Source organism: Coregonus clupeaformis, unplaced genomic scaffold (assembly GCF_020615455.1).
Source record: "Coregonus clupeaformis isolate EN_2021a unplaced genomic scaffold, ASM2061545v1 scaf2833, whole genome shotgun sequence".
Lineage (NCBI taxonomy): Eukaryota > Metazoa > Chordata > Actinopteri > Salmoniformes > Salmonidae > Coregonus > Coregonus clupeaformis.
This window is the reverse complement of record NW_025536287.1, coordinates 17,042-44,194: the sequence shown is the minus strand read 5'-3', so window position 1 is coordinate 44,194 and position 27,153 is coordinate 17,042. Positions and strand designations below refer to the sequence as shown.

Here is a 27,153-nt window from a genome sequence, read left to right as displayed (position 1 = left end):
TCTATACCAGGCGGTGTCAGAGGAAGGCCCTCAAAATTGTCAAAGACTCCAGCCACCCTAGTCATAGACTGTTCTCTCTGCTACCGCACGGCAAGCGGTACCGAGTGCCAAGTCTAGGTCCAAAAGACTTCTCAACAGCTTCTACCCCCAAGCCATAAGACTCCTGAACAGCTAATCATGGCTACCCGGACTATTTGCACTGCCCCCACCCCCATCCTTTTTACGCTGCTGCTACTCTGTTAAGTATTTATGCATAGTCACTTTAACTCTACCCACATGTACATATTACCTCAACTACCTCAACTAGCCGGTGCCCCCGCACATTGACTCTGCAACGGTACCCCCCTGTATATATAGCCTCCCTACTGTCACTTTATTTTACTGTATATATAGCCTCCCTACTGTCACTTTATTTTACTTCTGCTCTTTTTTTCTCAACACTTTTTTTGTTGTTGTTTTATTCTTACTTTTTTTGTTTAAAATAAATGCACTGTTGGTTAAGGGCTGTAAGTAAGCATTTCACTGTAATGTCTGCACCTGTTGTATTCGACGCATGTGACCAATAAAATTTGATTTGATTTGATTTGATATCCAAACCAACTGAGCAATATTTTTTCAAAAGAATCACCACAAGCAACAACAGCAAGGACAAGACAATGGTTATTGGTTTTTAATTCCCATGACTTCCAAGACCCAGAATATTAAATTGATAACTTCCAGGAACACAATCATAATAGGAACAATGATACAGAAAGTTATAATCCCTAATGAATAGGCTAATTAATGGATCTATGGGACCAACGATAGATTATACGCCAGAGATCATCAACTAGATTAAGCCGCAGGCTGACCTTTTCTTGAGCGGATGGATCAGCTTGGATCTGATTTGCTGGTGTTTGCAGTCTATTCTTTTTTTTGCTCAGAAAACATGGGGGCCAAATAAAATCACCCACGGGGCACCAGTTGGGGAACCCTGTTATACGCCCATCTGGTCCTGTTAACTTTTTCTCAGTCTCTCTTTTCATGCCTCTGAGGATTAATGGAAAGAGAGCTTCCTTACACCAATGAAGAGCAAGAGCAAGCTTCTCTAGAGTTCTCTCTGTCTGTCTTTCCTTCCCCTTTTCTTTCCCCTTGCAGGTGGCCCCGTTCACCCTACTTTCAGAGAGGCTGCTAGAACGCTAGAAGAATTCACATGTAAATAGGCCACTCGCTCGCTAAGACAGGAAAAAGAAAGATGAATCCTGTTATGATAACCCTGCATAATAAGCAGCAGAGAGGATTATGCATTATTGCTACTTCCCTTGAGTACAGTGTACACAGCTTGAAAATGTATACACAGTTAGAGAAAATATATTTTTATTACACAGGTAGAGAAAACATTTCCCAAAAAATATTTTATTCTGACTTGCTCCAGGAGACAGACTTGATGTACATTTCCTTGCATTTTGAGAAAGTGAGTTGAAGCATGACATGCCTAATCTCAAGGTTAGCTAGTAGATTAGTGGAATGAGGAGTGGTTTTCTCCTTTCCTACCATTGTCTTCCTAACGCGACTCACAGTTGCCAGTGCAGACGTGAGACAATGCCTTCCCTACAGTTATCCTGTTACTGAGGAGAGGGACTTACTATCGTCACCGAGCTGACCTCAGCTAGGGCTAAGCGGTCAAATAAAACCACCACCTAGATGTCCAGGAAACTAGTTGGGCACAGGGATATCATGTGACGACGGCTATTACAGTCCATGAATATTACTTTTCCATGTTAGTTTATAATTGAGTCAGCAAAAGCAGTGTGGGAAAGGGAACCAACTTGAGGATTTCCAAAGCTATGTCCAATCCTAATCCCTAGTTAATTACATCAGCGGATCAAAGGGAAGAGACCCTGCCACCAGGCCCGTATCAGGATCTGACCCCAAAACAGGGATAAGGAGTGACCAGTCCCATGATCAGACTCACACTCACTCCCAAGACCTCCCTTTCCCTTTCCTAGAACGGAGAGCAGGAAGTGGGAATAGCGGGAATATGTTGCTGCCATCCAACAGGGTTTCCTTCCTTGGAAAACAAACTGGGAAGAGTTGCTCAACACAGACAAGGAGTGACACCTCAACATTAATCGTGGACCTGAGGGCAGTACTGTCTTTCTTTGAAACCTGATGCATATCAATCAAAGATAGACATTGTAAAATGTGGTGTAGGTTTAATATTACTAATATCATTTGAATTAGGAAAGAAATGACATTGAAATGGCATCTATAACATACAGGACCATTACAACCAGGTCTAATAATTTTGTCAAATATGTCTGATGAACCAAGAGCAAATTCTGCACTTGAAGTGGAGCATTGTAAAGAACAGAACAACAGGGGGAAACATATGTAAATATAGCACTATATTTAGTAGGTCAACTGTTGCTCCCCCCTGTTGCTCTACAGTACAGGGTTACAATTGTTCTAAAGGGATGGGTGAGCAACAGGCATCACTTCACTGAGCTATGTGACAACAGCCTCTCCCCCATCACAAAAATGCTCTGCCTCCCCCAGCCCCCTCCTGCCCCAGCCTGTTGTACAGGGTATGTCGTCTGGCCTGGCGTACACAAAGTAGACTGCCCTGACTGCATTACTGAGCCTCTTGGCTCCAGAAAACATAAAAGGACTCCAGGCCCTATAATCACACTGCAAGTAAACACTCAACCACCATCACCTCAATCATATGCGTCTTGTTTACTTTCAGAAAGAGAAATAAGGGAGATTCATTATCCATCAGTACAAAGTGTGAGCATGAGCAACCAAGATTCATTTTGATTTACTTCAGTGTCTTTCAAATATGAGAATCAGAGGACATACATTTTAAACATCTCATCAGGCTTATCAGATCTGCGGAACTTCTCAAAAAATATTATGACAAATAATCAAAATAGCAATATATCCTTCATACAAAACAAAAGCAGTGCTGTAAAGAGGCTTTATTAAAGATGAAAACATGAAAAACATATCCCATCTATTGTCCATGTGGCCAATAGGGACCCAGTACAGTAGCATATTACAGTTGGCTTCTTTTGATGCAACTAAACTTTATGTGTAATAAGCTCTATTGGGAAACATCAAGGCTGTAAACTCCATCATCAAAAAAGGTCATCTAAAGTGCATTAACAAACAGACAGACACTAGACAGACAAAAAGCGCAAGACTGTACCTTCCTTTTGAGAAGGAAGAAAACATTTAAAAGTAGCTTACAAGGTTCAAAAGTTCCCTTTGAGGAAGACCGTGTTTGTTGTCCTTCCACTAACCTTTGTAGAGAAAGGTGACATATTCTTTCTGTTCTTCATCAAACTCATGTCATTTTTGGTATTCGATTTTGAAATATCCATTACTAATGGTCTAATACCAAGGATCAAAACCATTCTTTAATCATAAACCCCAAATCCTTTACCTTCATAGTGCTTTCTCAACCACTAAAATGCAAGAAATACTTAAGATGAAGTAAGACATTTTGCTGTCTGAGACACGATATACCTACAGTTTAACATTGACTGATAAAACTCAGTGTGCCAAGCCTGTGGGAGAACTCCTATATCCACCCAGGTGCGAGAACATCTCCTTGTGTCCTTCATTTAAAACAAGAGATTCAGTTCACTGCTTGATCATCTATTTTTCTTCTGTTGGCGGAGCATCTTTCTCCGTTTAAGGATCATGTCATGGAGTCTCTCCATGCCATCTTTCAGTCCGTCTCCTATGATGGCACAGGTGGGCTGCAGGTGCCAGGGCGTGCCAGGGCTCAGTTCCTTCAGAGCTAGCGCCTTTTCAATCTCAGCCAGGCTCAGAGAGTGCCTCAAGTCTTGCTTGTTAGCCACCACCAGCAGTGGCACTCCCTGGTTGTCTCCGGTCTTGGCGATCTTATGGAGCTCCGTTTTAGCCTCCTCCATGCGTTCGGCATCTACAGAGTCCACCACGAATACGATGCCGTCGGTACAGCGTGTGTATGACTTCCACAATGGACGCAACTTCTCTTGACCACCTACGTCCCAGAAGTGGAAGGTCACCGTCCTGTGGCCACCCAAAGACACATTGACCTTTTCTGCGTTGAAGCCTTTGGTAGGCACTGTGTTGACAAACTCATTGAACTGCAACCTGTACAGGACAGTCGTTTTACCTGCAGAGTCCAGTCCCAAAATGGCGATATGGAACGACTGAAAGAAAGAGATTCTCGAGAGGAAAGTCTGTGGTTCAGATAATCCATTCCCCATCTTTTCTCATGTGGGGAAGAACAGGTGGAATAAAAGGGTTGGTCCACTTCTCCAACAACGATGATTGGCACTGATTATATTCCAAATGGATTGCAGCAGTGACCTAAAAACAAAACAAATATTACTTTAGCCAAGCAAAGATAGGACACAAATATAAGTCTACCACATAAACTTAAATCGACACAGAATACCTATAGCATATATATAGGTGATCAAATCAGTTATCCAGGTGTTATTCACTTATTGAGGGCAGCATATGAGCTAAGTACTGCCAAATGCATGACATTCATTAGACACCCTCAATTATATAGGCTCAAATGAAAATACCATGCAGAAATACCGGACTTTGTCAAAGTACGCTACACACTTGAATTTTAGGCGGCAGCAATGCACAAGCCTATTGCCAAGGATAGGCGCGCAAATTAAAATTAAGTCGACAGGCATACAGATGCTGACAGCCAGCAACGTCACTTGACGTGATACCAGGCTCTCAAATTGCGGCATGAATCTTTATCATAGGCTACAACCGTTCCGTCCAGCCAGACATTTTCTTGCAGGGCATCACTTACATCTATCCACTCTGAATATGCGGATCTGTGTTCACGAGGTCCAGTAACATGTTATCCAATATTCACAATCCAGGGCTTCTGATGACTGTCGCGCGATCAGCAGCGTTCTATTATTTTTACTAGACGGTTTCATTCCCATAGAATAATACTGCAGTGCAATTTGTGTAAAACTATGCTCACGTTCGAGCAACCGATTGGTTTAACTGGAAGCCCCATCAATAATGTACCCATTCAAAACACGCCCATCACCTGTTGCTGTAACGTCATTATTCCAGCCAATAGATGTAAATATGCAACATGAACCATGCCTATAATAAAAACGTATCTGGTAGTAGGTCAAAGTCTAACCATAATCATGACGAATGGTTATTAACATAGCATAGCAAGCCAAGCCAAGCATTCTGAAGGCTATATTCGTAAAAAGTCGTAGTAAAATAAAACAAAAAGTAAAAGAAAAGTCACAAAATAGTTTGTGATACGAATGTATTAAAATGAACAACTTATTGAACTATAAAAAATGTCTAACTTACCGCTTTTCTATTTTGTTGCAGTGTTCGTGTGTCGCATGTGGCTTGGTTTTGGTTTGCCCACACGCTAAACAGCGCCGCCCCATGATGCATCCTTATCTTGTTTACTTTCAAACTGATTGGTCAATGGTACAAAATATATCCCACGCATACTGATTTTATAATGATAATTATTTTATTTTATTTATGTATTTATTTCACCTTTATTTAACCAGGTAAGCCAGTTGAGAACAAGTTCTCATTTACAACTGCGACCTGGCCAAGATAAAGCGAAGCAGTGCGATAAAAACAACACAGAGTTACATATGGGGTAAAACAAAACATAAAGTCAAAAAATACAACAGAAAATATATATACAGTGTGTGCTAATGTAGCAAGTTATGGAGGTAAGGCAATAAATAGGCTATAGTGCAAAATAATTACAATTAGTATTAACACTGGAATGATAGATGTGCAAGAGATTATGTGCAAATAGAGATACTGGGGTGCAAATTAGCAAAATAAATAACAATATAGGGATGAGGTAGTTGGGTGGGCTAATTTCAGATGGGCTGTGTACAGGTGCAGTGATCGGTAAGGTGTTCTGACAACTGATGCTTAAAGTTAGTGAGGGAGATAAGAGTCTCCAGCTTCAGAGATTTTTGCATTTCGTTCCAGTCATTGGCAGCAGAGAACTGGAAGGAATGGCGGCCAAAGGAGATGTTGGCTTTGGGGATGACCAGTGAGATATACCTGCTGGAGCGCATACTACGGGTGGGTGTTGCTATGGTGACCAATGAGCTAAAATAAGGTTTGCCTAGCAGTGATTTATAGATGGCCTGGAGCCAGTGGGTTTGACGACGAACATGTAATGAGGACCAGCCAACAAGAGCGTACAGGTCACAGTGGTGGGTAGTGTATGGGGCTTTGGAGACAAAACGGATGGCACTGTGATAGACTACATCCAATTTGCTGAGTAGAGTGTTGGAGGCTATTTTGTAAATGACATCGCCGAAGTTAAGGATCGGTAGGATAGTCAGTTTTACTAGGGCATGTTTGGCAGCATGAGTGAAGGAGACTTTGTTGCGAAATAGGAAGCCGATTCTGGATTTAACTTTGGATTGGAGATTCTTAATGTGAGTCTGGAAGGAGAGTTTACAGTCTAACCAGACACCTAGGTATTTGTAGTTGTCCACATACTCTAGGTCAGACCCGTCGCGAGTAGTGATTCTAGTCGGGTGGGCGGGTGCCAGCAGCGTTCGATTGAAGAGCATGCATTTAGTTTTACTAGTGTTTAAGAGCAGTTGGAAGCTACTGAAGGAGTGTTGTATGGCATTGAAGCTCGTTTGGAGGTTTGTTAACACAGTGTCCAATGAAGGGCCAGATGTATACAAAATGGTGTCGTCTGCGTAGAGGTGGATCTGAGAGTCACCAGCAGCAAGAGCGACATCATTAATATACACGGAGAAAAGAGTCGGCCCAAGAATTGAACCCTGTGGCACCCCCATAGAGACTGCCATAGGTCCAGACAACAGGCCCTCCGATTTGACACATTGAACTCTATCTGAGAAGTAGTTGGTGAACCAGGTGAGGCAGTCATTTGAGAAACCAAGGCTATTGTCAAATTGCGTCAATTCAAATCTGGTATAGGAACAAAAAGAAGTCAATACACGTCTTCTAAAATAGACTAGTATTTTAATTAATGCAAACACTTGAATGGTAAATATGATGTCCGTATATACGGGCCCACTGAAACACCACGCAGGGGCAGACAGAGAACTGAGCTATTGTTATAAGTTCTTCTTTAAATACTCTGACAGAGATAGTTCCCGCTCCCTGCTGGGCCTGTCAGAATAGAGGCTGGGTGTGGTTTAAACTTACCCAACCTATCGTTGGCGCTGCTGGTCCCAGCCCCTTGGCGCTTCACTGTTGCCGGGCATTAGTTGTTATCTTTACAACTTGTCACGAGTCAGCAACCTCAGACATAGTTTGTTCTTCTTCATTGTAGCAGTACACATGTCCTTGAGCAGTTTAACAAAGAGGCAGTGTGTGTGTGTGTGTGTGGAGTCACAAGTCTGTCTCAGCCTACCCCTAACGGTTCCTCACATTAATCACAGCTTGTTATGTTAAACAATCTATATCAGTACAGCACAAACTTATTATGTTTAATCATTAATGTATTCTTTCTAAGGATTCGAAATGGTCGGTGATCTGTTTGTTAACTTGGCTTTCAAAAACTTTCGAAAAGCAGGGCAGGATGGATATAGGTCTGTAACAGTTTGGATCTAGAGTGTCACCCCCTTTGAAGAGGGGGATGACCGCGGCAGCTTTCCAATCTCTGGGGATCTCAGACGTTACGAAAGAGAGGTTTATACAATTAATCACAAGATTAATTGTATAAATTCTAATCCTGTGGTATCTATTGAAATAATGTTAATTATATATGATATATTTTATAGTACTTTTAATAAATACGCTAGCCTATGTTTTTATAAATAGCCCCCCATTGAAGTTTACATTTAAAATGGTTAAGGTATGGGTTAGGTTAGGGACGTCCCAGTGATCTTGGATTGCACTGGCCGTCTTGTCAAGGAGTTGTGAAGGAGTAGTCAGACGGAATCAGGTGCAAAATGCCCAAAATTGTGGTATTTATTTACAGGTGCAGAAGGTTAGCTTCCTTTTAGGCAGAGTGCCTTCAAACTAGGCAAAGTGCCTACAGTTCCTCACACAGCTGAGTTTATCTGAACTCTCCCGAAAACGAGCCACCAGAGGCTAATAAGGTAAAAAAAATAACCCAACCCTTAACACTGGGATAATCCAAAATGCACATAAACAGGTATTTCCTCAATTAAAATAAATAGCCTAATCAATACTTCACTAGTTTCAATACCACTAGCCAATACATAATACATTTCAACACATCAGGACATAATATCACATACATATTCAACAAAGAAAGATATTAGGCAAACACCCATCAACAAATAACATTGTAATTATTCAGCACAAGTACCTGTGGGTAAAATGTGGACATGACCAATGCGCGCCATCCTGGTCAAACCAGTTTTTGTACAAACAGACAGAGGAAGAGAAAGAGGCCCAACTCGGCGGAAAATCTGTATCCCTACAGCAGGTGGCGTTGTTTCGCACACCAAGCAAGGAGTTTTTATATGGAGGTCAATGAGAGTGTCGAATTTAGTCAACAAAAAAATTAATGGCTTATTTGCTTCTAATTTGATCGATTAGAAGTTTCGTAAGTTGTTACGAGTGTACTGATATAAGTAGGCAACTTTGAGAAAAAAAAACATTTTATATTGGAGATGGCTATGCATACTCATGGCATGAGGCTAGTAACATTGCATCTCTCTCCATTGAATACAGGCAGTTGACGTCAACAACCCTAATCGAATATTAAAAAAGGATTACAATAATGAGATGTATCCACCAATCCAAAGAAAGGATAGGCGGGAGCTAGACAGCCCGCCTGCCGACAAAGGTTTTGTTAGGGCAGAGAGACTTGTATCTTGTCAGTATATCCATAGTCTCTGGTGCAGAGGGATATATGGCCAATGTACCACAGCTAAGGGATGTTCTTAAGCATGACGCAACATCTTACATTTTTACTAGAGACTCTTGTCCAGAGCAACTTACAGGAGCAATTAGGGTTAAGTGCCTAGCTCAAGGGCACATTGACCGTTCATTTTTGTTACCCAGTGAGTTTGGGGATTTAAACCAGCGACCTTTCAATATTTGGCCTGACTCTCTTAACCGCTAGGCTACCTGCCGAGTGCCTGGATTCAGCCGTTAGCCGTGGTATATTGACCATATACCACAAACCACCAAGGTGCCTTATTGCTTTTATAAACTGGTTACCAACGTAATTACAACAGGAAAAATATATACCATCGCTTTCAGCCAATCGGCGTTCAGGGTTCGAACCACCCAGTTTATAACAAGGTTTAGAAATCTGTGGGTATACTACAAAACACGATTATGGAGTTAGCCAGCTAACTTGTCTAAATATTCGGATATTTTTTGTATTTTGTAGAAAGATAAGCTTGACATGGTCATGGTCTAATTGATTTAACAAACGAAAATACATATCTAAGTTTAGCTTTTTTAATGAACCATAAAACCAATTTATTTATTGTTGCTTATAAAAGTTAGCTGGCGAAATAATTGATCCTGATTTGTAGTATACCCCCCAGGTCAGGAATACAATGTGTAGGCTACAACTTCTAAATATACATAACTTTTTTCTCAAATGTGAATTTGTATATATCCTACAAATGTGGGGCATGTTTAGCAATAGGGATGTGCTTGTAATCCAGGCTCTGTCGCAGCCGGCCGCGACCGGGAGACTCATGGGCGGCGCACAATTGGCCCAGCGTCGTCCAGGGTAGGGGAGGGAATGGCCGGCAGGGATGTAGCTCAGTTGATAGAGCATGGCGTTTGCAACGCCAGGGTTGTGGGTTCGATTCCCACGCGGGGCCAGTATAAAAAAATATGTATTCACTAACTGTAAGTCGCTCTGGATAAGAGCGTCTGCAAAATGACTAAAATGTAAATGTAATCGCTAGTAACATGAACAAACATTTGCAATAATTTGGTTCTGGGTTCCGAAATTAGTTTGGCTGCTCTCTAATCTCTCGTGGACAGACTACATAAACATAAATGGTACCATAGATCTGTCATGATACAACGGGATGTGTGAGATAAAGAGCAGCATTAGTTCCGGTGCTTTAGAATTTCGGAAAGGGGAAGGATCATTTGCCCTATAGACTTGCCCCTAATTTGCAAAGAGAGAGGGTGGAGCTCTTTGTTCCCTTCTCCCTCCCTCACGTATGGACCCATAATTTAATTGAGCCTCTGACCAATTACTCAAGACATTAGTTCTGGATTAACCGAGATTAGCTGCTTTCCAATTGTCCACTTTAATAGCATATAGGCCTACATTTTAGAAATGAGTTTCAATGGCATTGTAATAACACACATTGTTTACATTTTCCAGTTACTGGGATTATCTTTGTTGCCTATTGTCTGAGAGAATAGATTCCTATTAGGCCTAGATTTTTAAAAACTGACATATCTTTCAAAAAGAGTCATGGCAAGGGCAATTGTTTTGCAATGAACTCTATAGTCTAGCCTACAATTATTGTATTTTCATGATACCTTGAAGTATTTTCATTAGGCTATAGCCTGCAAGATTCCTTTCTGTGAATGCAAATATTTCAGCCATGCCTTTCACACACCCAGATTAGAACATATTGTTTGGTTTAACATACTGGACATTTTAGGGGAGCCAATGCACTTATCACTGCACAGCTGTGGACTCCATAGACGACCTAGGAGATCAAAGTGTCAGACAGTTTTCCAAGAGCTGGAGATCTTCTCCTCTACTCTGTCCATGAAAGCACTGTACACTCCGCGTCTGTGCCTGTGTCTCTGAGAAGAAGAAAATATTTCAGAAAATGTATATCAGTAGAAACTTGACGCAGAATATACTATATTTATTATGGGTTTGCCTTATGCTCTAGGCTTTTGAATGGCTTAAAGATGACCCTACACTGTATAGCTTTAAAACATATAGTTAAAACAATAATTTTGACATCATGGATGGTCAGTCCTTGATATCCATATCTCTGTCTATGAATTTAAGAGTGGTTACATTTCTCCAGCCCCAACCCTAAGCTTTTTACCAAAACAGTGGCGGGCGGGGAAATCGTTTTGTTTTAGCACTTTTGGGTTTAACAGCATAATAACATGGTAACTGACCAATTCAACACTCACGCTACTGAAATGGCCTGAAGCAGACATGAAAGCATTGAATTAAAATGGTGTGGGGCCTATAGCCAGGCTGGGTATAAACCAGCCCACTCACAGTGTAGGAGGCAGATTTTGAGGGCCATGGCAATTTAGGGAGTGTGAGCCTGGCCTCCCATCTGGGCTCTGTTGGCTTATAGGTGTCCATCTTCCCCAAAGGTTCCCTTGAGTAAATGTCTGTGTCCGATCTGGTGCCCCTAACTGGAGTAGAATGAAAACCAGTGTCACAGTCGGCAGGATATTGCTGAGTTTTCTGTGCAACATCAGTGTAATGTAGGCATAGTTTTGATAAAAGGCCATGGACATAGCTTTCAAATGATAAATGGATGATGCTTAGGAAATTGTCTAATTACACTAATAGAGCAGTGTCTACACACCAATATCCAGGAAAGCTGACTTACTTATACTCAGGTGCTGAGATTTGAAGTTCAAGTGACCAGGATCCCTTTCAGCTGCAGTAACTATATTTGGCATGTCATCAGCAAGCTGAATTGAAATATTTCAGAGCAAAATATTTTCAATATATTTGTTGCCATCTTGTGTTAGAATCATACACGGCAAGAATTTAGTACCAGTATTTTGTACCATTAATAGAAATCACAATGAACATGTTAAGGAAGGTGTTATGTTCCAGCACCATACCGGTCTAAAGTTATGTGGTTTAGGGTTCTTGTAGGTCACAGGAGGGTATTTCCCTGTTTTAACGAACATCAGCTTGGATTCTAAAGAGCCAGGAGGTCTGTATGATGTACTGAACTTTGGCAAGGCTTTCTTATTCTGGTCAATCTCGGTAAGTAGAATGTTTGGGGTAACTCTGTCCACTCTGAAGGCTGTCTCACTGGAGGCAAGTGACAGTAAATGTTGGTGTGTATTTTTTGTGTTCTTCCTTCGAGGGACACTCAGAGATGTGTAGAGTTTAGGAGAGAAATCTGGTGGCTTCAAGTTCCATGGATCAACCTGATGTGGAGAATGAGGACGGATAAAGCCTTTGCTTCTTATGGTGGCCAAGTTCAGGTTGGCAGAAAATACTGTCTTTTTATTAAAATAAACTGATGTTGAAGGATCCAAATAACTGTTAGAGGTCATTGTGATATCTCAGTCCTGAAATTGAATGAACGATAACCTGTTCAGGTGCAAAGAAAAAAAGAAGGGCTATTGAACTTCCAACAATAAGAAGTAGAAAGCTCTCAAGTGTCTAACATTACACACATTTTTCTTCAACCTCTTTTAAAAACATCAAGCAGCGTTGACCAGGGATAAATCATTTTACTCTTACCTGGAATTTCAAAGACACCAATCTGTTACAGAAGACACATGTTCAGAAATCACTGCAAGTTTCAAGTTCAGGTTGCACTGTTTGATGTTATGTAAGGGACAACACAGGGAGAAAGTGTTCAATACAATAAAAGTGGTTGCTAAGTGACCAGGGTCTGGAGACTTTCCATAAAGAATATGCAAAATGCTGAGCACAGCAGGAGACTCTGCTAGAAGAGAAACATGAACTTCCTAGCAACCAAGGAACAATGTGCCCTCTGAATGCCAATATCAACCCTCAAACTTAAGGACCCGTCAGATTAGTAAAGACTGACTAAGCAATTTTGAGGCATATGAAATAATGCGGTCTGCGCTTGGTAGACTTTCTATCCTGAAGGGTAGTTTTCGAATGTGTGAACTTTAGTGTAGCTTCTTAGAATATTTGATTAAATCAAAAGTGTTTGTCTGTTCACAAATGTGTTTGATCACTGAATTGCTATGAGTAACAGAATATAAAATAATATGGTAATTTACACAGTCAGGATGTGTGGACAGAGGCAGCTTGGTCTCGTAGATTAGACGTAACATAGTAAATGTAAATCCAGGACACTCAAATTAGTATGATATGTTACGTTTGGTATACATAAAACAGAAGGTTACTTAGTCGGGTTGGATGGGTGGGCGTATAACACCAACATCTAGGAACCCAAAGGTTGCGTATTTGAATCTCATCATGGACAACTTTAGCATTTTAGCTAATTACTTACTAATTTTTAGCTACTTTGAAACTACTTAGCATGTTAACTAACCCTTCCCCTAACCTTAACCCTAACCCCTAGCCTAGCTAAACTTAGCCACCTAGTTAACGTTAGCGTTAGGCACCTAGCTAACGTTAGCCACAACAAATTGGAATTTGTAACATCATGTAGTGTATGTTGACACTTGCTCGTCAAACATCTCATTCCAAAATCATGGGCATTAATATGGAGTTGGTCCCCCCTTTGCTGCTATAACAGCCTCCACTCTTCTGGGAAGGCTTTCCACTAGATGTTGGACATTGTTGCGGGGACTTGCTTCCATTCAGCCACAAGAACATTAGTGAGGTTGGGCACTGATGTTGGGCGATTAGGCCTGGCTCGCAGTTGGCATTCCAATTCATCCCAAAGGTGTTCGATGGGGTTGAGGTCAGGGCTCTGTACAGGCCAGTCAAGTTCTTCCACACCGATCTTGACAAACCATTTCTGTATAGACCTCGCTTTGTGCACGGGGGCATTGTCATGCTGAAACAGGAAAGGGCCTTTCCCAAACTGTTGCCACAAAGTTGGAAGCACAGAATCGTCTAGAATGTCATTGTATGCTGTAGCATTAAGATTTCCCTTCACTGGAACTAAGGGGCCAAGCCGAACCATGAAAAACAGCCCCGGATCATTATTCCTCCTCCACCAACCTTTACAGTTGGCACTATGCATTCGGGCAGGTAGAGTTCTCCTGGCATCCGCCAAACCCAGATTCATCCGTCAGACTGCCAGATGGTGAAGCATGATTAAACACTCCAGAGAACGCATTTCCACTGCTTCAGAGTCCAATGGCGGCGAGCATTACACCACTCCAGCCGACGCTTGCCAGCCGACGCTTGGCATTGCGCATGGTGATCTTAAGCTTGTGTGCGGCTGCTCGGCCACGAACAGTTCTTGTTCTGACGTTGCTTCCAGAGGCAGTTTGGAACTCGATAGTGACAGACGATTTTTACGCGCTACGTGCTTTAGCACTCGGCAGTCCCATTCTGTGAGCTTGTGTGGCCTACCACTTTGTGGATGAGCCGTTGTTGCTCCTAGACGTTTCCACTTCACTATAACAGCATTACAGTTGACCGGGGCAGCTCTAGCAGGTGGCATCCTATGATGGTGCCACGTTGAAAGTCACTGAGCTCTTCAGTAAGGCCATTCTACTGCCAATGTTTGTCTATGGAGATTGTATGGCGGTGTGCTCGATTATATACACCGGTCAGCAACGTGTGTGGCTGAAATAGACAAATCCACTTATTTGAAGGGGTGTCCACATAGTGTATCATACGTTTTGCAAATTCGTAACATATTGTACGAATTGTAATTCATAACGTATCATACAAAATGGATGATGGACATCCACAAATTAATACATACCATACGAAACGTAACATATCATACTAATTGGAGTGTGCCTGATTTACCTTTACTATGTTAGGTCTACCCTTGAGTCCAGGTTGACAGAGGGCATTTCTAATTATTTCTGAATTATTAATTTGGTCTCCAATAGCTTACCTCTTGTCAGGTGGGGTGAGGTAAAGAAGAAACCACTAGATGGCACTACATACTCTAAGTGAAAAGTATGTAGTGTGTGTTGATAACATCAGTTGGGTAGGCTCTTCTGTGTGTGTGTGAGAGAGAAAGAGGAGTCTGCATAGATGTAGAGAGGGAATGTCTCTTGTTATACGTAATATAGTCCTGTGTCGCTCATTTGATAGAGCATGGCATTTGCAACCCCAGGGTTGTGGTTTCGTTTCCCATGGGGGACCAGTATGAAAAAAACATGTATGCACTCACTTACTGGATAAGAGCGTCTGCTAAATGACTAAAATGTAAAATGTAAATATATGTATTTCAGCAGTTCTCTCACTATTTCAGTTAAATTCCGAGGCGTATTTTCATCAGTAAGACACAGTGTAGCCTACCTGGTAAGTAAAGAGTTCATAATGAATGCTTCATCAGAAACCCTCTAGAGACAGGCCAGGACTTGGCATGCGGAGATTATGCCTCTTCCAGACCCTGACTTGCTATCATTCTCTGAATCAGACAGCTGTTTTATGTCTACTATAGCTACATGGAGACACTTTTACAGACTAAGCCTCCCAGACAAGTCAGACTGTCACCAGCAAGTTCTGTCCTGCACAATACATTTCCATCTTTCATTATGTCTTTGTAACAACTGGCCCAATAGTAAAATGAGTAGCCCCCTCCATCAACATTTTGTGGTCATTGTGAAATGGATCTGGTCACATCTCAGTGTTTTGTCAGCTTTATCCCCAAGCAACAATGAAGTTGTTGGACATTACGGTGTATAGAATAATATAATGACTTATCGTCAAGGCTGTTTCCTCCATTCAGGTCAGTGCTCTCTAGGCAACTAAGAGAAACATACACAAACCATAACTGCATTGATCATGGTATTCAGTTGCCATTGTGCTATGCCAAGTCCTGTTCGTTGTTCTATGAAACAAATAAAAGCTATCAGCCATCTATAATGGTCAATTGTGCTATGAGTAAAAAAAAAAAATTGGCATTCTGAAAGAAACCTTACTCTCTTTTTTTCCTGATAGATTCCCAATATCCTATAGCGAATGAGGATGGAACCTCGGTCTTGACACAGACAGAGGAGGTCCGAGGTCACAGCTGCAATTTATTGGGGTCAGACGTAAAGTGGAGGGGATCCCCTTACACAAATACATATCTGCATGTGGGAGAGTTTATCCACGCAGTTGTTGTGGTGGCTTTTTTATTTGGGCCCATCAGGACAGCTGACAGGAGAGGCTAAAGGCAACAGGAAACCCGATACAGGCCATACAGCCCCTGTAAAGGAGTTGACCCTAATGCCCCTATAAAGCTGAGATAGAGCACTTGGTTCAACCTTTGCCTTTTCAGCTGTGTCTTAGAATAGTGCTCGCCATTGTATCCAGTGTCCTTTACAGCTACCATGCCCTCAAGGTTCGGTTGTACCAATTATTGTGGGTTTTTGTCAAAGCTGTCAACCTGAGAGGCCAGTGTTGACCCTCTGTTTAAGTACACTTAAACACATCCCACTTAACCCCACAGTAAGTTAGTGAAGAGTGCCAAAGCAGAGAACTGTCAACGGTGCCTAATTGCTATATTGTCTGAACACAAAAAAGTGAATAGCCCAGACAAATCACGCTGTAAAACAGAGAGATATCTCTGGTAGCTGTAGGTGTACTGAAAGAAAGAAAAAGACGCAAAGCTAAATACAGATTGAGAATACAAAGAACAAATGGCAGCCGATGGTATATGTTTGGACTGTGGAGGTGGGCTGTGGAAATGGTTCTCCCATTAACTGCTTGGGTTCATTACTAAACGGTCTCCTATTTCCTCCCCAGCCATTCTCCTCCAGCTCAACGCCCCTCTGTCTGCCTGGGCCACAGCCCGTCTCTGACTGATGTACCAGAACCCGCCGTCTGTTTTTACCGTTGTTTAAGCGCAGCCACAAAAGTGACTGTGGGTCCTAGATCCAGCTATTCCCGCCCATCCCTTCAACTGTCTCCCCTCTCACCCCTCCTCCCTTAGGTAGGACTACTTTTATCTTTGTCTAGAAAGAGGATGTTTGGTCTTAGAAATCAAAAAAGCAACACATGCAACAGTGCGACTTGTGACGGCTGGCCGCCCAACAACCTGCCCGCTTGACCCTATCCCCTCCTCTCTTCTCCAGACCATTTCCGGAGACCTTCTCCCTTACCTCACCTCGCTCATCAACTCATCCTTGTCCGCTGGCTATGTCCCTTCCATCTTCATGAAAGCGAGAGTTGCACCCCTCCTCAAAAAACCTACACTCGATCCCTCCGATGTCAACAACTACAGACCAGTATCCCTTCTTTCTTTTCTCTCCAAAACTCTTGAGCGTGCCGTCTATAGCCAACTCTCCTGCTATCTCTCTCAGAATGTCCTTCTTGATCCAAACCAGTCAGGTTTCAAGACTGGTCATTCAACTGAGACTGCTCTTCTCTGTGTCACGGAGGCTCTCCGCACTGCTAAAGCTAACTCTCTCTCCTCTGCTCTCATCCTTCTAGACCTATCTGATGCCTTTGATACTGTGAACCATCAGATCCTCCTCTCCACCCTCTCCGAGTTGGGCATCTCCGGCGCGGCTCACTCTTGGATTGCGTTCTACCTGACAGGTCGCTCCTACCAGGTGGCGTGGCGAGAATCTGTCTCCGCACCACGTGCTCTCACCACTGGTGTCCCCCAGGGCTCAGTTCTAGGCCCTCTCCTATTCTCTCTATACACCAAGTCACTTGGCTCTGTCATATCCTCACATGGTCTCTCCTATCATTGCTACAGAGACGACACACAATTAATCTTCTCCTTTCCCCCTTCTGATAACCAGGTGGCGAATCGCATCTCTGCATGTCTGGCAGACATATCAGTGTGGATGTCGGATCACCACCTCAAGCTGAACCTCAGCAAGACAGAGCTGCTCTTCCTCCCGGGGAAGGACTGCCCGCTCCATTATTATTATTATGATCTCGCCATATAATATTATATGCCATTTAGCGATTTCCTTTTCCTAGCTACCACGGTTGACAACTCCATTGTGTCCTCCTCCCAGAGTGCAAAGAACCTTGGCGTGACCCTGGACAACACCCTGTCGTTCTACGCTAACATCAAAGCGGTGACCCGATCCTGTAGGTTCATAATCTACAACATTCGCAGAGTACGACCCTACCTTACACAGGAAGCGGCACAGGTCCTAATCCAGGCACTTGTCATCTCCCGTCTGGATTACTGCAACTCGCTGTTGGCTGGGCTCCCTGTCTGTGCCATTAAACCCCTACAACTCATCCAGAATGCCGCAGCCCGTCTGGTGTTCAACCTTCCCAAGTTTTCTCACGTCACCCCGCTCCTCCGCACACTCCACTGGCTTCCAGTTGAAGCTCGCATCTGCTACAAGACCATGGTGCTTGCCTACGGAGCTGTGAGGGGAACGGCACCTCCTTACCTTCAGGCTCTAATCAGTCCCTACACCCAAACAAGGGCATTGCGTTCTTCCACCTCTGGCCTGCTGGTCCCCCTACCTCTGTGGAAGCACAGTTCCCGCTCAGCCCAGTCAAAACTGTTCGCTGCTCTGGCACCCCAATGGTGGAACAAGCTCCCTCACGACGCCAGGACAGTGGAGTCACTAACCACCTTCCGGAGACACTTGAAACCCTACCTCTTTAAGGAATACCTGGGATAGTATAAAAATAATCCTTCTACCCCCCCCCCCCCACAAAAATGTAAAAATAAATAAATTAAAAATATATATATATTAATAATAATAATAATACTTTTTTTTTTGAAAAATAAAAAATAAACAAACAAAATATATATATATATATATATAAAACAAATTAAAATTAAAAATATACTCTAAAAAATTACAAATTAAAAGATAAGAAATATATATTTTCAAAGATAAGAAAAATTAACAACAAAAAAATAAAATAAAAATAAAAAATAAGAAAACAAAAATTGTAAAGTGGTTGTCCCACTGGCTATCACAAGGTGAATGCACCAATTTGTAAGTCGCTCTGGATAAGAGCATCTGCTAAATGACGTAAATGTAAATGGAGAAGCCGTCTCTCTCCTCGACCGGGATTGTTTGCCTAGTTAATTGAGACATTATGTAATTATTATACAAGAACAAGACCTAAAGTGAAGAAACAGTATGATGTAGTTCTCCATTGCGATCAAAGGGTCAAGGGGAGGTTCATTTCCCCAGTGCATTGGGTTTAAGTAAGTACTTTCATCTTTCATTTCAGTGAACAGGTTGCAGTGTAAATCAGGGTGCTGGGTCAATGTCATACTTAGATGTCATGTCAGAAAGGGTGGAACACTGTATGCATATCTAAAAAGTTCAGAGGTCAGCAACTGACATGAGACCTGATGAAGACCTCATAGTTTAGGTTGTTTCTGGAGCACAACAAGCAGTGTGAGGGTTATTTTTATTTACTGTGCAGCTAGGGCACTAGAAACAAGGTCATGCATATCGACAGCTTTAATACTGCATAGTGTCTAGTAAAATAATGAAACTATTTCCATCGTTTTTATAATGTTATATAATAGCCTCCCATCCTTTTTGTCTGTATAACAATTGACAATGTCGATATACCAATCTGCTCAGCAGTACCTCCTCCTTGGCAATTGATTATAATGAGCATCACTTTCTCAATTTCTCCATAGTGCCATATTTATTTCAATAAGCAGAAGTGGGCTGGGCAAGTGAGCACATGTGTCACGCCCTGGCTCTGGGGACTCTAGTATGTTGAGCCAGGGTGTGAGTTTTCATTTGTTTTTGTTCTAGTTTTGTATTTCTATGTTGGCCAGTGTGGTTCTCAATCAGAGGCAACGTGTATCAGCTGTTGCTTGTTCTCTCTGATTGGGAACCATACTTAAGCAGCCAGTTTTCCCACAGTGTTTGTGGGATCTTGTTCCAGTGTGGTTTGTGTTAGACCGAGGACGTCACGTTATCATTTGTTGTTTTTGTTCGTGTTATCATTATTTAATAAATATGTTCACCTTTCACGCTGCGCCTTGGTCCTCTGTACCCGACGATCGTGACAACATGTCTGGACATGTGTATGGCTTTGGCCTCTTGAGTGGTTCCCTGTTGCAACACCACTGGGCTACATGGACAAGGTCAGTCCGTTAATGGCCCTGTAAGGCCTGTCACTAGAGCTATCATTTACTTTTCCTTGTGCCATAAATCATGGAGCCTGTTCTGTCTTTATCTTTAGTATTTTGCTTCCTTTGTTTTGTTCTGTTGGTGAAATAGTTAAAACTGTGTGTGCTTTACATTTACATTTACGTCATTTAGCAGACGCTCTTATCCAGAGCGACTTACAAATTGGTGCATTCACCCTATAGCCAGTGGGATAACCACTTTCCACATTTTTTTTTATTTATATTTTTTTTAGTAGTAGGCTTTACACTGTGATGTAAATATTGTATGTGAGAGGGACGCGTTTTGTGTTGCACAAATTAGGGGCTAAAAGTATAAACAATATAAATACCAAAATCATGTTGTGTGTACATGAAGTTGTGCAATCAGGGTTTGTAAGCGAAGGTCAAGGTAATTACACACTGGTTTTGTTCCATGGTTCCATTAGCTGATATCAGATTTCCCACAGGAGGTATAGGAAGTAGTGTTATTTTCTCCTCACTCCATGCATGCATAACTGATTGTGATGGGGAAAATTGCACAAAATGAGGTCACGTGTTTAGATTAAACTATCAAATTGTCAGTTACCTGTATTTGTTAATTGGTGAGATCACTTATTCTTCCCCCAAGATTAGACTTATACATGATTGTATACAGTGTTCACATGGTTGAAAAACAAAGTGATTAGGAATGAACAAGATTTGACCTAATTACTTGTTATGGGAGAGAAACTGCATGAGGGGGAATATCTGTGCTTTACCTGATAGATTTTCCAGACTCTCATAGGTTGATGGTCCAGGAGATTTACGAGCAAGAGGTTGTTCCTCCCTCTGCCTGAGAGTCGAAAGGAGAAAGCCCTGGACAAGACGGTTAGAGAACCTTTCTCCAGCAGAATATAAAGGTCATCATGTGAAAACCATTCTATGACCTTCAGAAAAAAAAGATCACCCATCTGATTGGTTTGTTTGTTTTTCATGAGCTCTTTGAGCCCACTGAACCCCCCCATTAAGGTATCAGTCCTGACTTTATAGAGATATTTAATAATGTGTTATGTAATTTCAACAGTTCTCAAACAAATGTCAGTGTGGGATTTCAATGTGCTATTGAATGATGTCCACAGCTATGGGAAAATTGCAGTCTTTATAAACACAATTCAACATCTGGTTTCTGGTGATCTGACTCATTTTTATGTCTCACACACATTGCCGTTATATTATAGGTTCAACTGAGGCTCAGCAATTAATAGCATTTCCCATTTTTCCCGATGTAGAATCTTAATTTGATCACTATTGTTGCTGATAATTTCCCAGTACATAATGAAAAGCAAACATGTAGTGTATTCGAGGTTTAAAAAATCTTCCAACATTTGTAATTTCCACTTAGAAATGTCAGACTTGATTTGCCATAACAAAAAATGTATCAGCCCCTACAAAACATTTCCATATTAGAATCCACATAATAATTCACATATTGCTTCAGGATTATTTTCATGCTGTAGCAAACTGGCTCAAATTAATATCCTACATCTGTGTATAAACAATTCAAACTGAGCGATCATTGTCAGGTCAAATCTAAACACTGAAAGAGATCTTGGAATGCTGTAAGCACAGTGGTTCCCAACCTTTTTTGCTTACTGTGCCACCAACTGAATTTTGCTCTGCCCGGAGTACCCCTGAAGTACCCCCTCATGTGCATTTTACCAGTAAGCCTATGGTCTCATAAGTTTTCTCAAGTACCCCCTGTGGATAGGCCAAGTACCCCCAAGGGGTCTTAGTACCCCTGGTTGGGAACCACTGCTGTAAGGTATATGGTTGCACAATGCACTTTAAAATGAGAATGGATACAGTTTAGAGTGAGCTACATTGGCCCAAGTGATATCTGGCCTATCCAAAATCCCAGTCTTTGGCCGAGTCATTTTCCTGAAAGATACAGTATGATCATCTGGTTTAGTGGATTGGAGTAGTGACTAAACATCCCATGACTGCATAGTGGATGGAAATCATTATCGCCTAGATTGTCGTTGGATATTTAGAGAGAAAACAACACATTTTTTGGATGACTAGGGAAAAAAGGTTTTCATAGGCTGTACACCTCTTTGCCTGTGGTAAATTCAGTTTAACCATACTTGTTCTGGTCCTACGTGGGAGTATGGAATGTGTCTAATTATAGTATACTGCAGAATAATTAAAAGGCAAATTACCTGCCAAGCTCGGTCAAATTGGTCAAGTGTTAACATTTCAATCAACTAATGATATTGTCATAAATTTGCAGTGCTATAATTAATTTCCGTTGTTTTTGTTTATTATGCATTTGTAAAGGTGATAGTATACAACATAATGTCATCCACTCAGCAGCACCAACGGTGACAAAATTATGTGTTTTGGGTAGAGTTCACAGACAGTTTGTTGAGTGGTAATTACAGTCCAGAGGAAAAATCAATCATAACTAATAACATTGTGCCAAGAACAAACATTGTAATAACAGTCCATTATTTTCAACAACAAAAAAAGCATCAAAATTCTACTTTTATTTCATTTGCTCACAATGGAAAGCTGCATCAGTTCTCAGTGAATGAATGACCACAATCATGACGACTCGACCACTTTCCTGTTGATACAGCTGAATAGTCCCCGACTTCAATACTCTTATCACTTGTCCTTGTCCAAACAGTCGCCGCTGTAGATTCGGTCGAGATAAGGTTAGTGGATGCTCCTCCTAATATGATGCTGCTATTGCTCGTGGAGTTTGTTGTCACGCGCCGCAGTCCGGTGTGCCGGGGAAGTGCTTTTATCAGCTCTTGCGAACCTCCTAGAAACGGACTTTCTTTGACTCTCGGCTGTGTCTTTGATTTTATCTTATTTCAGCCTATCCCTACTCCTTTTTTAGCCTAATGGAAAACCGAAGGCAGCTGAACTGAGCATACCTTTTGAGGAGCCAAGGACCTTTGTAAAACCGTGGTCTGTCAGTGGTCATTTTGGAAGGCTTCACATTGGCTCGTGAACGATGAAACTTCAAATAGTTGTGAAACTTTTTTATTTCCTTATCATTTTACTCCCAAATACAATGTTTTCTCAAACAGGTAAGTGATATGCTAATGTTATTAACTGATAATGCTACATTGGGACTAAATTGTATGTAGACCGTAAAATGAAGTGCGAAAATTACCTGTAGACTACCAATGGGTTTCAAGCTTCTTTTTTCAAAGGACATGGTTTTTGATGAACATTGTGAACACAGTACGCCTACTATTATGAGCGGGGGGATAAATGTCCCGTAGCTATGGAAGAAAAGGTCACAATACAGTTTTGAATGCTGAAAATATATAATTTATTAGAGCCAGATAAACATTTTCAAAAGTCTCAGATGATTTTGAACCTGCTCTCTCCATTCTTTAGTCCTGTCCATCTGGTAAGAATGTTGTAGATCTGTCGCATGTGTACTGATAGTAAAGTTCATCAATCAAGGTGCTGTCATCCAAGGGCACATACCTACTATGACTCTCATTGCTATGGCAGTCTGTTGACCTGTCATTGGAGGCAGCAGGGGCCAAGCCTGTCTCTGTGTCTTCTCCAACTACAAAAGCCTTTGACCCCTGTGGCCAAGGTGGGAAGAGACACGTGTCCATGAGGGCTGCACACTCTGACAGGGATATGGTGCTGAAGGGTATCTCAGGACATTGACTGTGAGAGTTCCCGTCTTGGCTGAAGAGAGACGGACTGACCAGGTGCTGCTGAGAGTGAACGATGATAGGGTAGCTCTGAAAGCTCCTGTCGTCACCTGCAACGTCCTGTCCGACTGCCATCACTGTGTCATAGTTAGTTGGGCTATGACTTTTCACTTGGCTGCGAATGCTCTGACTCATGCTCATCTCATGTTGGCCTTTCAGTCCCACAGCTCTCACTTTTGGGGTTTTCTCTCCATCTTGCTCTCTATTCATCTTGTCTTCGTCTCTCTTTTCCCTCATGCTGTTCTGCTCTTCATTAACCATTAGCATATATTTCTGCTTCTGACACAAGTCTCTGTCAGAGGTACCCATATCTTCTGTTTGGGCCTCAATTGCCTGACTTGGAAGATTGACCATATCAGTAGCATCCCATCTCTTATACATATCGTTTGTGTTCCCAAACCTCTGATAGTTTGTATAAGAGGTGTTGTCAATTTTGGTTCCAGTCTTGCCCATCACCTCCATCAATCTCCTATATTTCCGAGTGAAACTGTTGGGGTCTCTTTTTGGCCTCGACCTAACAGCTCGTCGCCTCTTCTCCTTCTCTCCTTCCATCACCATAGAGGGGATGCTGGGATCAACCACTGACATGGGAGGTATAGCAACACCCACCATGGTTGGAGCACAGTGGTATGGTTGGGGATATGGCTGTGAGGACCAGGTGGGCCAGGCTGGTCCAATAGGCATCATCGGAAGGGGCTGAGGGTGTGGAGTGTAGACATAATCAATCAATTGTGTAGATGGCTGGATGATACCTCCAGAGGTGTAGGCCTCTGTGGAAATGTTTGCAAGAACAGCAGAATCTAGGCCCATATTTGAAGGGTGTCCTGTATATTGAAGACAATCAAATTAGTTTGCTATTAAATATTTGAGAAATCATGACCATCTAGGTTATCTATTTTTGTTAGGCTTGCAATTAATAGTAATCATATTTGATGCTAGTACGATCTAAGTACACTTTCTTTGTGAAGCATTTTCTGATTATTTCATAATCTTTTGTATTGTGGTTCTGCTACTATTCTAGACTGAACAAAAAGACGTTCAAACAACATACACTTACCATGATCTTGCTGTAATAATTGTTGTTGGTAATTGTACTGAAAGTTCATTTTCATCCTCTGCTCTTATGTCAGACACATTGTAAAGGACAAACCTACATAAAATCAAGAGCATCAGTAGCACATTTTAGAATGTTTTTAGAATGTTGCTCCACCATTACCTGACTGTGATGTCAGAACTGTTACTGAGGTGAACACAGCTGATGTTACTGTGGCAACTACCAAACATTCCTGCTCCGAGCTGGAACTGTCATTGGATACATTAGATTACAACATAGATGTAAGGGAAGTAGAAGACAATCACATACAAAGTGGAGCTCCTCACTGTGCATAGTGGATTTGACAATTCCCTGTAAATCACATCACATTAAATTAGTGAAACACGACTGTCCGTGACATGCATAGAGTACAGTGACAGTCAATGTAGAAGACATAGAAGTGAGCCACCTTTACCATCTTTTGTAGTATACCCTGTGCATCACTATAGTTTACGAAAATATACACAAAACACGTGCAAACAAAAAATGGCCATTCATTTATTCCAGATCTCCATTAGTTTTTTCCAGGCACTCATGGTGCCCTTCAGGATGGGTACTGTGGGACTACTCAGGTAGTTCTCCAGAGTGTACTGCTCCCTGTTGATGAACACATTATGGTCCCAGCCCTGTTTGGTGATCCGGGACACCCTTTCTCTCTGCTGCTGGGTCTTCCTCTTCATGTCCTCCCTCTCCTCCCTCTGCCACAGAGAGATGGGCACCGAGGCCTGCCACGGGCTGGGGAAGTAGAGGGAATCAGGGGGGGGTAACCTCCCATGCTGCCCAGGAGGGGTTGGGTGATGGTACGTGTTGGGTAATGAGGGAAACTGATGGCGAGAACCACGGTACCTTCTCCTTAGGTGAGGGTTGGGGGCTTTGAACAGGGTGTGGTTTTGGGTAGTGGGTGGTGCGAAGGGTTGGGAGTGTGTGGGGTCGCTATGGATTGTTCCCCCTAATGAAGTTGGTTGCCTACTCTGACAGAATGGGGAGACAAACTTGGTTGTGCAGCTAGCAGACTTCTGTGAAAGGTTGTCAAGTGTTATTGGGTTGTCAAAGACAGTTGGTTTTGCAGACGAAGGATGTTCAGCTTGGGATGCCCCAATAGTATCTACATCATCTCGTATTCTTTTTTCCACCACTGAGGAGTTACAGTTTGCTACGGTAACATGAATCGTCTCAAAGTCTAGCAGTTCCTGGTCCATCAAAATGACTTTTTCTTCTGTCATTTGTTCATTGGGAATGGACTGGTTGGACTGATTGGACGTCTGAGCTTTGACCCCGAGTTTGTGGAAGACCTGAACAGACTGCATCATCTGATGACCCAGACGGCTCCTTGGAGGTTGGGGTGGTCGGGGAGCCTTTGGGGTAGGCCCCGCCTCTAATTTAGCCCCCTTAACGCTACCTTTCTGCTTCCTGGCAGATGAAATGTCTGAACCTGTTCTGTCCCCACCTCCATCTGCAGCATCTCTCCTTGCACATTGAACCACCTCCTTCACAGCACACTTCACTGGACTAGGATTACTCTCCTCTACACCTTCACCATCCCTCTTTTCACCTTCTGTCTTTTCACTGTTCACGCCATCACTACTGTCACCAACCTCTCCAAAGATGGCTGTCTTCTTTGTTGTCTCCCCTCTTCCCTGCTCTGCTTCCTCCTCTTTATTTTTAGTAGCCTCCTCCAATGGGACAGCTGGATTGCCAGTGTTCAGTGTTGTGTCAATAGGTGCCATGGTAATGTTGGTTGCAGGTGCTGGTGCTGGTGCAGCCACATATATGTACCCTGGTGGGGGGCATACTGCCCAGATTTGTGGCACTGGTGGTGGCTGAGGGGGCTGACCTTTGGTAGACAACAATGTGCCATAGATAGCATGTTGATGGGTTTGAGGATGAGAAGGAATGGGTTGATGGTGATGATGAAGATAGTGATGTGGGAGATTGGGATGATTGGGAGACTGCTGGAAATGGGCTGTTACAACCGGAGGGTTTGTGCTGTGATCTATGACCAGAGTTATCTGTCCTGCCAGCAAGCTGTTTCCTGAAAGGAAACCAAATTATCATTTTTTTATTCACAAAATATTTTGTACAGTTTATTATGAATGAATGCATTTGTAAAGTCATTATGCCTTTGCCTTGTTAATTTCTGTCATCCAAAATGATAATTTCATGCCAACTTTAGAATAAAGCATAGATAGTTTTTTTTATAAAAAAAATGTATGCACTCACTAACTGTAAGTCGCTCTGGATAAGAGCGTCTGCTAAATGACTAAAATGTAAAAATGTAAAATGTAGTTAGAGAGCTTAAAAGCTAACAGCCAGTTTTGAGAGCTCTGAATTGTAATTGAACAGAAAATACTTACCTTGTGTTGAGTCAGGTGTGAAGGCGTTACTCTGGAAAGGGTCCTCCATAGTTATAAACAGTTATTTTTGTTATTTTAGATATTTTAACATAATATTTTTTGAAAATACTTCGTTGTTTTGTCAA

General features: G+C 42.2%; 3 protein-coding genes across 4 annotated transcripts; all 3 read right to left on the bottom strand.

Moving 5' to 3' along the window:
* Positions 1 to 2,699: 2,699 nt before the first annotated feature.
* Positions 2,700 to 5,417, bottom strand: LOC121560989 (ADP-ribosylation factor-like protein 4A). Of its 2 annotated transcripts, none has more exons than XM_045219853.1 (2): positions 5,341 to 5,417; positions 2,700 to 4,344 (listed from the first exon to the last, which is right to left on the bottom strand). In XM_045219853.1, the coding sequence occupies exon 2, from the start codon at positions 4,239 to 4,241 to the stop codon at positions 3,639 to 3,641; it is 603 nt and encodes a 200-aa protein (XP_045075788.1). In that variant the 5' UTR covers positions 4,242 to 4,344; positions 5,341 to 5,417; the 3' UTR covers positions 2,700 to 3,638. The 2 variants fall into 2 exon arrangements, with proteins under 2 accessions (XP_045075788.1, XP_045075787.1); XM_045219852.1 differs by lacking the exon at positions 5,341 to 5,417 and adding an exon at positions 4,811 to 5,040.
* Positions 5,418 to 10,677: 5,260 nt separating this feature from the next.
* On the bottom strand, positions 10,678 to 23,890 carry LOC121560983. Its single transcript, XM_041873734.2, has 5 exons — positions 23,347 to 23,890; positions 11,782 to 12,188; positions 11,541 to 11,625; positions 11,198 to 11,340; positions 10,678 to 10,761 (listed from the first exon to the last, which is right to left on the bottom strand). Exons 1-5 carry the CDS (start codon positions 23,888 to 23,890, stop codon positions 10,678 to 10,680), a joined length of 1,263 nt encoding a protein of 420 aa, XP_041729668.2.
* Positions 23,891 to 25,168: 1,278 nt separating this feature from the next.
* LOC121560988 (uncharacterized protein C2orf78 homolog) lies at positions 25,169 to 27,104 on the bottom strand. The gene is made up of 2 exons (XM_041873740.1): positions 27,029 to 27,104; positions 25,169 to 26,706 (listed from the first exon to the last, which is right to left on the bottom strand). The coding sequence occupies exons 1-2, from the start codon at positions 27,075 to 27,077 to the stop codon at positions 25,169 to 25,171; spliced, it is 1,587 nt and encodes a 528-aa protein (XP_041729674.1). The 5' UTR covers positions 27,078 to 27,104.
* Between the last annotated feature and the right edge of the window lie 49 nt (positions 27,105 to 27,153).

Excerpts from the sequence above, each read along its gene's own strand:
- LOC121560983 (XM_041873734.2), bottom strand. The coding sequence starts at position 23,890 with ATGGGTACCTCTGACAGAGACTTGTGTCAGAAGCAGAAATATATGCTA. Across the intron at positions 11,626-11,781 it reads AACCACATAACTTTAGACCG|CTTGCTGATGACATGCCAAA; the intron begins GTATGGTGCTGG and ends ATTTCAATTCAG. Across the intron at positions 11,341-11,540 it reads ATCTCAGCACCTGAGTATAA|TTAGGGGCACCAGATCGGAC; the intron begins GTAAGTCAGCTT and ends ATTCTACTCCAG.
- LOC121560989 (XM_045219853.1), bottom strand. The coding sequence starts at position 4,241 with ATGGGGAATGGATTATCTGAACCACAGACTTTCCTCTCGAGAATCTCT.
- LOC121560988 (XM_041873740.1), bottom strand. The coding sequence starts at position 27,077 with ATGGAGGACCCTTTCCAGAGTAACGCCTTCACACCTGACTCAACACAA. Across the intron at positions 26,707-27,028 it reads CACACCTGACTCAACACAAG|GAAACAGCTTGCTGGCAGGA; the intron begins GTAAGTATTTTC and ends GTTTCCTTTCAG.